Raw genomic sequence first — 12,524 nt, 5'->3', positions numbered from 1 at the left:
AATAATTTAATTCACAGGGCTTTGACACACACGCTCAGGTTTGTTCTGTTGCATTTGTCTTCTCGGGAAGAAATTCAGCTCGCCTGGCGATAGGAGCAAAGGCTCTGATGAGCTCACACAGGAACAGCCGTGGCACCAGCCCAACGGCAGCCTGCACCAGTGGTCCCAGCTGCCACCACACCAAAGCAGGGCACGGCTACAGCAAAGTGATGGAGCAGGAACAAGAAGATCCCGCAGGGGGATGAACTGGGATTCTCGCTCTCAGAGACCACTTTAACAGCCTTTAAGCAATATTTTATTGAGAACTTTCATGTAATGTAAAACTTGTCTTAATCTTGAACCTTTTCAACCCTTGCCCCATGCAGGGTGAATTGCTACTGCTTAGCTTCGCTGGTGCTCAGGCTCTTATCTCACGTAACCATCAGTCTTTGTGTTCTCTGGAGGGTGAGTTAATGTAGTTCGATGCTGCAATAACTTCACAGCTTCCTGCAGCCGTGTGGACTGAAGGACCGTGTGGTTCAGAAGAACCCCTACCTGCCATGGTCCCCACTGAGCTCACCAGAGGTGGAAACCCAAAGAGCTCCTGCTAAAGGGAGTTTGCAGGATGCTTAGTGGGATGGAAGGAAGCTCCCAAAGCAAACGCAGACCTTTGTTCTGTTCCGAAGAGAGTACAAAGTCTCGCAAGAGCCAGACTGTATCAGGAAACACTTCTCTTTGTCATCATGACAAGGCAAAACTGCCGCAGAAGGATTAATAGCTGCTGGCTGGTGACACAAACCACCAACGCAGCTAAGAAGAAAAAAAAAGCCTTTGTTCGCCAGGAATGGAGAGAAACCCTTAGAAGTCACCAGAAACTGTGACCAGCATAATATTAGGAAACCATTTTTATATTATTTTTGTAATCCAGTTTCTATATAAATCCATTTTGTATTGTAGAGAATCCACAGCTCTCTCGGCGGATGCTCAGGAATACGCGTCAGGTTCTTTCCTGGGCTAATGACAGACCCCTCGCACGCGCGCCGTGACTCTGTGTTTGCCCTGATGTAGTTTAGCTACGACGGTACCAACCACATGCTTTGAAAGTCAACCAAGGTGAAAGACTGAAACAGCAAACGGCAGGTTTTCTTTCTGCTTAAGAAATCAGCACAGCACCGGCTTTCCCAACGGCAGACTTGGCTCAACCAGCAGCACTGAAATGAAATACTCGTTCTGGAGCGGTCTCCCCTTTATCTGTAAACGGAGACAGTAACGGCAGCGAACCTGGTTCCCTCCCAAGCCTTCTCTGATGAGTAAACCAGCAAATCTCTCTCTACGCTCCTCCAACTGAACAGACAGTTTAATACCAGCTTAGTAAAATTATCATGATAAAGGCACACGCAGACTCGGCGTTCCCCCTGCACCTCCCCGCAAAAAGGTTAGCCTGTACATTTTGGTGCTCCTAGTCTCTGCTCCCACCTCTGACAGCACCAACTCCTGAACGCAGTGGTAAAGAACACTCTCACAGCCTGGCTGTGCACTGCCGGGTTAGCCACAGCATTCCGGGGTGGAAGCAGCAGGGCACGCTGCAAGAAACCCCCCATTTATTTGGGCGAGTGGCAAAAGCTGAGGTCTGGGTACATACAAAAGCGCACGGATTTTATTTATGCCGAGCGCGCGGGAGTTAGTAGAAGCACGAGTTGTCACAGGGAGGAGGGTAGGATGATTTTGTCCAGAAAGAGGGAGATGTATTTTAGTCTACCACTGTTTTTTCTTATTTGTTTTATTTTTGCGTGGGTATCAGCATGAAATGGGCAGACTTTTCATACTGGTCAACTCAAGCTTAGAAAGCAGATACGTAAAAGGAACCCGTCTAAAAACAGTCATCACATATTTCCAAGCAGTCAAACATGGGGGTATCCTGTCAGAAGGGAACGTACCTGCTTCAGGACTTGTTTGATTACAGCTGCTAACAAGGCTGTTTGGGATCACTGGAGTGGAGGATGCCTGGATTCTCGCCTGAGGTGGGTTCGGATGTAACGAATTTCCTAACGCCATTCCTGACTGACTGAGCATCCCACAGCTCCCACTAGCCTGCATCTGGTTTATTAAACCTGTGAGATGGTTGGTTGTGCCCGGGCTAGTACCGTGGACAAAGTTAGTGTTTGTGTTCTGGCAGTGCACACCTTCCCCTCGCAAGGGTAAACTCTGTGCCAGCGAGTTCTGGAGGCTGCCAGGGTTCATACTGGTGTCTGCAAAATGCATCTGGTTACCAGAGCAAGGTAAAGCAGTATTGGAGCTCCCACAACTGGTGGTACTATTGCTGCTCATGTGAGAGCTTTGACAACTCATGGACTGAAGTAGCTGGGACATAGAACTGATGGGAAAGGAGCTTTGGCTCTGCTTTCTTATCAAATCAGATCCAGCTTTGGAAACTCCAGAACTGTCCAACTGAGACTGTCTCAGCAAACTCAGCACCGTGGTGGTCGGCTGCTTTCTTTTTCTCAGAGGATCTTTTTGCTGAGACATCAATTTATCTCTCAGTGCTGCTCGGCCGCTTTGCCCCTCGGTCGTTGGTAGAAGCGCGTTGGCGGCAGGAGGGAACATGGTATTTAAAGTGCTATGTCCTTCGTTGTTGCCACTGCTGGCAACAGGTCCAGAATTGCTACTGCTGTTATTGTTGTTACCAGCAAGTTTATTTTGATTTGCTAGCTGTGCTTTGGCTGCTGCTGAGAGTAAACTGCTTGCTGGAAAAGAGGCAGCATTGTGCTGGTTCAAGATCTGATTTAAAGGCATTCCCAGCAAACCAGGCTGACTCTTCAAGGAACCACTTCCAGCCGATGCAGTGGAAAAAACTGCATTGTTTGGAGGATTTAATACATTACTCATTCCAGCAATTAATGGGTTAGGGATGTCCTTGTACTGATTCAGTCCATCATGCTTGGTGGAAGGGCTAGATGGCATAGATGGTCTCGGTGACCCTATTGTTGACCTTGGGGACCTGGGAGGAACTTTCATACCGCTACAGGATGACTGTGGTCCTACTGGAGGCAGCAGGAAATTTCCATGATCTGACGACGTGGAAGAAGAACGTGATCTTTGGGGAGAAGCCTCGATCCTTCCAATTCCGGATCCCATCATATGGACTGGGGATGTCACTGGTGAAGGAGAGAGGGAAGTTGAAGCAGAATGCTGGACTCTTTGAATGTGACTTCCGTGGTTCATGTGACCGGGTTTTACGGTTGGCAAAGGAAGGTTACTCGGCAAAGGGACGACAGCAGGAGGCATGCTTACATTCATCACGGGTACCTGAGAGTGGACGTTTGTATGGAAAGTAGTTGGGTTAATGATGACGGGATTCTGATTCACTGGTTTGCTAGGAATAGGGTCAAGAATGCCAAGCGGATCCTTTTCTGATGTTAATGGCTTTTTCTGAAGAGCACAGGAAGGCGGTGGAGGAGGTGGGGGCGGACCTTGGGGCGGTTTATGGTGAAACATTGCTCGTGGTATTTCCATACCTGTTGAAAAATTACACATGGGTTTTTTCATTACTGGGCTTTTTGTGGTCAAGGTTGGGGAAAGAGGTATATTAGTCCTTCCAGCCATTGCACAGGATGACTGTATGGGAGAACCATGTAGCATTACAGATGGTGGAGACAGAGGTGTCCTGTTCATGTGAATAGGACTAGAGTTGGGTGCTCCATGAAAACTGGGATTGTTCCTTGTGAAAACATCAGGGCTTCCAAGTGGGTCAGTCCTAGGAGAGATTGAGCCGTCTCCGTATATCTGTGATCCTGATGAAGCTGGACTGGGCATCCCACCATGACTGCCACGATACGGAGATTTCTGTCCAAGTTCATTACTACCCAATCTCTGCCTAGGATAGACAGAATGAAGTTCTTGTTGCTGGCTTCCAGCCATTTCTTGCACATAAAGCCTACCCATGGCATTAGATGCCCCTATCATCAACTTGAAAGGAGTCTTACATTCCGGCATCACAGAATTTGTAATTCCTTCATGTGACTTATTCCTCATTGATCTTGGAGTTGCTGCTCGAGTAGGGACTACTGGAGTGGCACCTGATATTAAAAACACAACAGTTATGTTTTGAAATCCGGTATCACACATTTCAGTGCAAAACTACCCTGTGTGAAAATATTCACAAATGCTAGAAAGCCTCTTGGCTACAATTTTGCCTCAACAGAAATAATTACCAAAATCACCATGCAGTTACTGGAACGGTTCATGCTACCCTACTCCCGAGTGAAGAGCTGGCGGCAGCAGCAGTTATCACCGTCACAAGGAAAAGGAGCCTCTGGCACCATCTATTGAGTACAGGAGGAACAAAGCCCAACAAATCCCAGTTTTGAGTCTAGACCTTCCTACCAGCACAAGACCACATTTTTTTTCTGCCCACTAATACTGGTTTTACTTACAAAGATGCTTTTTTCAGTATTATTTTAAGAATAGCCACCCAAATGGCTCCACGTCTGGTGGACTTTCTGCCAGTGTGGCTGCTCTGGGAATTTGTAATTCAGCTCGGAGTGCTTGGCGTTCAGCCTCTGAATATGCAAACTTAAACCTGAATAATGAGCTAGAGGTTTCATGTTCAAATTAATTCAGAGGGGCCTTTAAATTCCTCTACTCACAAGAACCCAGTTCCCTTCCTCCCTTCAGCCTGGCCGCAGGGGACAGATGGCACGGACAATCCTGTCTTCATCCTATTTGCTCTACCAGCCACATCACGACAGAAACAAACAGATCACCTTTCCCAAAACACAACCAAAGTCTCCTGTAGGGGACAACTCGCAAGGATGAACAGCAAAAGGAAATATATCTGAGAACCCTCACCCTGAATGCCAGACCTGAGCACACAGTCAAATCTAAGTGTGGGTAAATGAAAAGGCATTTTGTTTACAAAGGTAATTAATCAGGAAATTTTCTAGTTTGCTTAATGCACAAAACGCTCATCAACAGAGAAGGTAAGACCACAGAAATATGACTCGTGTCTTCATAGTTGAGCTGGTTTTACCTCCTTCATTTTGCTAATTTTCTGAAACCAGAAATCAAGTTTAAGTACTACTCATACAGAATTAAAAAAATTAATAAGGAAAATGCACAGTAATTTGGGAAATTGCACCCTTTGCTTTAAAAACATAAAATACATTGCAAAAACCAATTTAAACAAAGCTTTAAAATCATAAAGAGCAATTTGAAAACCAAGAGCGCACCAGTACTACAAGCAGCACTGGTATTTTGGCACTGTCTACGTGCCTGAAATTTATTATTATTTTTATACTCTTAAAATTTTCCACTTCGCAGTCGAGCGGCAGAGCGGTTAGCCATTAGCCAGCTATTGGGACAGCAGTAGAGGGGTGCAGAAGGTCTCTCAGGTTTTTGAGGGCCACTTCCCAGAAGTTGCATGCATCAGAGTACACAACCATCATCTTACCGAGCCCTGCCTTAAAAGTAACTTCACCCCTTTGTCCCAAGCTACGGTATAGAGGGCCTCTTCCTCCATAATTTACAGCTAACAGCTTTTTTTCCCCACAGTCCCCAGATGAATAACCTTACAATTAACAGGATTTGTGGCTACACCTTTTCTTTTGCTCCAGGTCTTTTGGGTCCTCCAGTTTTACAAGGTTTTGGTCTTCTCGTGTTTTGATAATACCTGTCAACTTCATCCGTCAACAAATTACCTCTTTTTGTTTTGTTGATATGGATAATTAGAGTGCTAATACAGGTTGGACCCCAAAAATAATCCCTGAGAAATTACAGTGGAGATCTTCCCTTGCTGTATATTCTGCCTTGTGATACCATTTCCCATTTAGCCCAGTCCTTAGCCACATTCTAATCCCTTTATAATCACTTTATTCTGCTTCCCTAATTTCCCATGTGACAGAATATCAGACGTATTACTACGGTTCCAAAAGATGAGCGCTAATGTATTTTCTTTGTCTAGAACAATCTGATATCTTTTCCAAGAAAATCATGCTCTTCGTCTGGGGTGACCTGCTTTCCAGCCTCATTTTCTATCTACCGACATCTCTCTAAACACTACCTCCATCCTCCCCTTCGATCTGCTCACTACTGCGCTTGTAGATACGTTAGACTTTAGGGGGTGGTTTTGCATAGGAAGGATATATATGTAAGATTAGGTAATTAAATGATCCTGCACAACTCTACTCACTTGTTCCACCACCAGGACTAGTCAGAACCAGTGAAGGATGTGGTGCTTCCATGCTTTTATGAAGTGTAGCCACAGCAATAATTTTCCTTTTATGTATGCATAGTTTGGTGACATCTTCGTCTGCTTTAACATCTTCAGCTGTTCTCTGCTTCACAGCAGCTCCAGGATCAAAATTAAAGACCTGAGAGTAAAAATACCAACATTTAAAACAACGATTATAAGCAACAAACTCACCAAATGCACCTAAGGCAGAAATTGGTCACAGAATTAAATTTGCCGCTGTCCCTTAGCGCTGACTGCTCCTACGTTGCCCAAGAGATAACCTTCACAGCTCGGGTCAGAAGCATAAACACTTCAGATCTTTTCCAGGAGGGGAGAAGGCAGAGGGGAGGTTCATTTTGTATTTGATGGTACATTTCTGGCTGCATACCACTTATTTTATACCTACGAACAGAGATTAGGTCATGGCATAGCACATCAGCTGGCACAGTTAGCTCATACGGATTATAGCACAGAGATCCAAAACGATGCTTTGCTTTACCTTGGGAAGAACAAGAGGACATTCTAGGCCACACTTGCATGTTCCATCAGTCAGCAAGTAAGTCTTCACCTGCTCCAAGCAGGATAATAAAGACCCACTGGGACTGCAAAGGAACAGAAATGATGAATACAAGCTATTTGATAGGCCATGACTTCTGTCTGCCATGCTACCAGCTCACACGGAGAGTGGTTAAAGCAACACAGCAAGATTCTGCATTTTTTTTATAGTACTTCCTGCTTTTAGTCAAGAACTAAGGTGATGCTTACCAGTAATGCCCCCCCCAACATTTTAAAGGAAAGCTTTACTGTAGAAAACCAACCCCAGCAAGTGCAGAGAAAAGAGAGTAACTGAGGTTATAGATATTTACTATTCCCATCACAGTCCTGCTTAAAAGCCTTAACACCACCCAGATCACTCCTCTCCCTCCAATCTCCTACAAAGTGTAACACTCAGGCAGAGCAGTCCCTCTACTTTAAGAAGAAAAACCTCAACGGTGTGCTTCAAGAAGTACAAGACAAGCCACAGAGAAGGGGGGACAGCAACGGAACTGTTGGGGCTGGGTCTCTTAGTTGCACAAACAGCTGGGTTTAAGTTGGATAAAATTCCAACCCTCTCACTGCAAGGGAGGCAAATTACACCAAGAAGCCAGTCCAGTGAGTTTCTGATAAGACTGTGCTCGGGCTTCTCTAACTCCCACCAGAAAAATCATTATCTCCATATCCAAAAATGGGACACTGGAAACTCTGTTATGGCAAAAATCACTAATTCATAAGATGAAAAAAGTCCTCGTGGCACAAGCCTCTAACTTCCAGAGTGCTCTTTATTACTGAGCCATCTCAACTGTTTATCAGGGACCAAATACAGTAATTTATGAGGACTGGCTAAACCACTGGTTCTTAATGGCAGCTGTAAATAGCCCTTATTTTAACAAAAACAGCTTAAATTTGGATCACAAAAACAGCCAACGGTCAAAATTCCAAACTACGACAAATTTCCCTACTTAAAACCCAGCGTATAAACATCTAATTCTGCATGAGAACTGAGTCACATATAAAGCAACGTCTGCAAGTGACATTTAAAGTCACTTAAAGCCAACAGTTTAAATAAGTAATTTATTTGCCAGACTTGCTCTGAAATAATTATTTAAGAGTGAAGTGCCCAGGTCAGATATGTGTAACAGCGACAGTTTTGAGGGTAAGCAAGATAAAGGAGCCATCTAAAAATAACGGGAGATGGGAATTAAGTGACAGATAGGTCAGAAAGCCAAAGCTTCTGCCTATTAAACTGAAATTCTTGGGGAGTGGGACGAAATTGCTCTTTATTTTTATTTATTTAAATTTCATTTAATTAATGGGCTGATTAAAGCGTGATGCTACCATGATCCCATTTTCACTCAGTATCACTTGTTCTCTACTTGGGCTCCACATCTCCAGCGCTGGGCAAACACTTCGGACTTTCCCACCCTGCCCATACCATCAGAGCTGGTTTGCTTTTTGGTTGTTTTTACTATTTCTAGAATAAAGTAATTTCAAATAACCTTCCTTGGCACACAGTTTGTCTGGGAAATCTGGGTACACGTGCCCAGATCAAGCACAAGTTGATATGGGAGCTTCCTTTGTAAGAAACTACCTTTTTTCCGCCCCCCCCAGCACTGAGGTCATCCAGATGTTTTAGACCTCCCAAAGAAACAAGAGGGAGCAAATTCTAAAATATATTAGGATCTGACAGTTGTGAAATCTGTTCCTGCCGTTAAAAAGCTTTTCTCGCTTCATCCCGCTGATGGCTACTGCAAACAGGAAGCTGAAGCAGAGATTTAGGTCCTACCTCAAGGCAGTAGCACTGGTTTACCAAGAAAAGCACCAAGACTCAACCCAATGCTTTTATCAGGTAATAAAAACTAGTTAATTAATGGATTTAATCCAAAGCAACTGCTGACAGTTGATAGAGAACCGTGTGTGCTTCATAACGAAGCACAAATAGAATGAGTCCTTATTCAGCTGGGATCATCTATTCTAGTTAAATCATGTCAGATCTTAATATATGGACACTAATTCTCCCCTGGATAGCTTTGGAGTCAATACTGCCTGACCTTTCCCGCTCTTGGGGAACGCTGTGCATATTTTTAGGGCAGCTGTTCCTTCAGCAGGGCAGAGCAGCACTGGAGCAGGTTACCCGAGAAACTCAGTCCTTCAAGATGCAGCTGGCAAAACCAAGGGCTGACTCCACCCAGTCAAGCAGGAGGTTGGATTATTTGGCTTCTGTCCTTTCCAACCAACCTGTCCTGCCCTTCCACCAACAAATTCGTATTTGGCGAGAGCTGCGGACCATACCAAGCACCATTCTTTGACCAGAACATCTTACAGATATCAACCAGAAAATTAACCACTGGATTAAAGAGAAAACCAAACACACGGGCGAAACTTGGGAAGAGAATACAAGCTGCCCAAGCTGAAAAAGGCAACCGCTAAACCTGATCAATAGCTACGTGCCCTGCTTCTTATAGCTGGAGAAAACGAAGTTCAACAGCAGGCAGGATCATCAGGTAGATAAAAACCCCAAAGCGTTCTCTGTCCTGATGCCTGGATATAGAGATGATAGGGAAAACCCCCACCAACCCACAACTTTTCTCCCTCATTGATTTTTAACTAAGGCAGAGGCCCAGAAAATTAGAGCTGTAATGAGAAATACAAGGGGAAGGCGATTTGTCTTTGACACGCGTATTGCTGACATGGATTTTGTTTGATTCTGCTAATTGAGAATACAAACAAGAAATCCTGCAACGCATTTGATCTTTTATGGTAGCTTAGTGTAAAATTGGAGTGTGCTTCAACTCATTAAAGAATTTTGTATTGGTGATATAGAAAATGTTGTGAAGCAGTGGTTATTTTAAATCACAGAATAGCGGAATAAGATTAAGCAAATAACAGACAGATAATCCTTTAGACTTCTGTGATGTAAACCTGAGGTACTCTTATTTTGTTAAAGCTAACTTTGATCTTTTTTCCAATACCACTTAAATTGTAGCCTGTTTGTTTGAACACATTCATTTCATAGTAATTTCAACGCATTTCTTTGTGACTGTTCCAGGGCGAAGCAAAAAAAAAAAATCCAATAAGCTAAAAAACCTAAACAAATAGAATGCCTAAAACTCTGGGTTTAGGCTTGTGTTTGTTCTACGTGAGAAATGTGGGGAATAAATAGAAGTAAATCTTGCTGGAGAACGCCAGCGATAGCGAACACAGAACTTTTACAGGGCATGCAAAAGCTGATGGTTTCTGTGGCTGCTAAGCAGTTACACCACTCCAATTTCCTTTCCGAAGAGTAAGTAAAACACAGAGGTCTAACGCAGACCTGGAACATAAACCCAGCAGAGACGGAGGGAAGAAGAGGTACAGGATGTCTGGATGAAGTGGCAGGGCACTGCATGACCTGAGCTGCAGGCTCGGTGCTGACGGGGGGAGGCAGCCCCGCTCTGCCTTACTGCTGCGAACTGTCCTAATGCCTGGCCAGGGCTTTGAATTCGACAGCAACGGCGCTGACGAAAAGCCCGTGCGGGTGCAAGCAAAAGGCAACGCCCAGGCACCCGGCCGTTGGCAAAAGGCAGCAGAGATTTCTCACCATCTCAGACGTGGCCTACAACTGAACCTCCAGTTAGCTTCATCGTCAAAGGCTTGAATGATAACGGTAGTACGTGAGGCTAAAGCTGCGACTGCTCAGCTTTACAATCCGTAAGACAATCGTAAGTAATAAAGAACTATTCATGCTGAGAGCAAAATGTATAGTCAGGATTATCAAATATTCAAGACCAAGCAATATTAGATTTGAGAGTACGTTAAGGGCATGCAAATGGCACAACTGTCATAAACGGACTCCACTAATATCAGCAGAAAAAACGATCTTGCGCTTCCAAAAGCGCAAACCCTTGAAGTTTGAGTGCAAGAGATTAGCTGAGTCACTAAATTTCCACGCGTTCTGGCAAAACTACAACGCAAACGCAACCGGTATCCACCTCAGATAACCTTACCTGATGTAGAGCACTCCGCTTTGGTCCACCCGTCGTTGCCAACCAACGGGAACTTGCACTGCTGGTGGCCCTCCATCCGTGTCCCCTCCGTCACACTCCTTTCCACCATTCATTTTTCTGTTTCTGTTTATGAGTCTTCAAAGATATCAACAGTAAGATGATATCCTTTTACTACATGGCATCATGGCCTCCCGAGGGCGGCCGCTCAGTACACCTTTCCCCAAATCGTACAAAGTGCATTGGGAGGCTCCAGCTCAGTTTGAAACCAAGTCCTCAAAAGTGGCCATTTTTGTTAACGAGTCAGTTTCCCATTATAATCCACATTAAATATGCAATGTTTAGCTCCTTATATATTCATAAGGATGGACTATATAGATAAAAATTAGTGCTTCCAACTTGGGAAAATCATAATTCACCAATCCTTTGTTACCTGTCAGAAAGGAGAATGGGGAAAAGGAGAATTTCTAGTTCAACAGCATGGCTCCAAGCTTGATGACTGTCTAAGATAACTTGTATTTTGTGAAAGCTCGTCTCATTTTTATAAATATGAGTCAGATCTAATACCTCCAGGTATTACACCCTTTATATGCCACATTCTTTTTGTTTTCTTTTTATCTTCCGTTCATTATCCAAGTTGTCTTCTTGAGTTTCTTTCATGACTCCCTGGCTCCAATAAAACAGCCTGAAAAATACAGACACGGAAAACACATGAGCCATTTGCCAAGTCTTTCAGCCCAGTTTGGGAACTGGTGGAGATGGATACAGCTGCATCTGCTTAAAGAGCTTAGAAACAAAATTTTAAACGTCAATGGAACCATCAAAACAAGGCTTAGGGTGAATATGATCCTGCCAGCGGACTGTACGTATACGTGGCTGCAGCGGAGCTACCTCTTAAAAGCTACGAGAGTGCAACTTATTAAATAGTTAATGCACAGTTTGGGTGAATTAAGGGATGTGTCTTTTAACTGAACAGTTTCACACATGCTTCTGTTCTGAATTATTGGCAGATGACGAGCTCAATTAATTCCCTTTAAAAGTTGTTTATAAAACTGAATGAATCTCATGTGAAGGAAGCTGCTGCTAGGGCTGATAATATCTATGAAAATGGACCCCCCCCCCCCATTTAGACTATATTAAAATAATCATCTCACCAAAAATCCTTGTAATAACACGGGGAAAAGCCCGGATCCATGCACTGATCTCAGAATACCTATGAAACAATCTGAGTATCGCAGTAATTCCCCTCATGATTACACCACAGGAGCAAATCTTCACGAAAGAAGTTCAGAACGATACGAACTGCGTTATTCCCCCAAAACAATTTTTCAAGTTGACCAGGTGAGATTTAACTCTTGAGACTGGACTTTTTACTAACGCGAGACAAACACAGACTACACTATTCAAATAGGAAATACATCAGAAAAAGCAACGACCCTAGAGCTCAAGTGGAAGGTGGCACCGATGACCGTTGCAGTAACGCTGCTGACAGGTCGGGTTTGCAGTCGCTGCGATTCTGCCTTATTCCTAATACTACAAAGAAAAAGTTTGCTGAGATAGAAACAGAACATAAAGACTTAGGAACCTACAACCCTGTAGCAACAGCAGGACCACCACCACGTTACGTCTACACCTCACAGGAACCACGGCTCCTTCCCACTAAAGGAAGACTACAGAGGCAGAAACGCAGTCCTCACAAATTTCTCTCAAGTACATTTATCCAGTAGATTCTCTTTAGATGTGCTACCTATAAATGTAAAGTTCAAAATGCTACATAAGGGGGAAAAAAGGGTATT

General features: G+C 44.0%; 1 protein-coding gene across 1 annotated transcript; it reads right to left on the bottom strand.

The window, feature by feature from the left end:
• Positions 1–1,776: 1,776 nt before the first annotated feature.
• On the bottom strand, positions 1,777–10,844 carry MBD5 (methyl-CpG binding domain protein 5). Its single transcript, XM_010139638.1, has 4 exons — positions 10,732–10,844; positions 6,708–6,810; positions 6,167–6,347; positions 1,777–4,055 (listed from the first exon to the last, which is right to left on the bottom strand). Exons 1-4 carry the CDS (start codon positions 10,842–10,844, stop codon positions 1,777–1,779), a joined length of 2,676 nt encoding a protein of 891 aa, XP_010137940.1.
• Positions 10,845–12,524: the final 1,680 nt, after the last annotated feature.

Source organism: Buceros rhinoceros, unplaced genomic scaffold (genome assembly GCF_000710305.1).
Source record: "Buceros rhinoceros silvestris isolate BGI_N320 unplaced genomic scaffold, ASM71030v1 scaffold2537, whole genome shotgun sequence".
NCBI classification, from domain to species: Eukaryota; Metazoa; Chordata; class Aves; order Bucerotiformes; family Bucerotidae; genus Buceros; species Buceros rhinoceros.
This window is presented reverse-complemented; position numbering and strand designations above follow the sequence as displayed.

What these genes read in the sequence shown, in the direction of transcription:
- MBD5 (XM_010139638.1), bottom strand. Translation starts at nt 10,844, where the DNA reads ATGAATGGTGGAAAGGAGTGTGACGGAGGGGACACGGATGGAGGGCCA. An exon ending in AGCGGAGTGCTCTACATCAG is followed by an intron (nt 6,811 to 10,731) that starts GTAAGGTTATCT and finishes GTTCCTTTGCAG; the next exon opens with TCCCAGTGGGTCTTTATTAT. An exon ending in TAGTCCTGGTGGTGGAACAA is followed by an intron (nt 4,056 to 6,166) that starts GTGAGTAGAGTT and finishes TTTTAATATCAG; the next exon opens with GTGCCACTCCAGTAGTCCCT.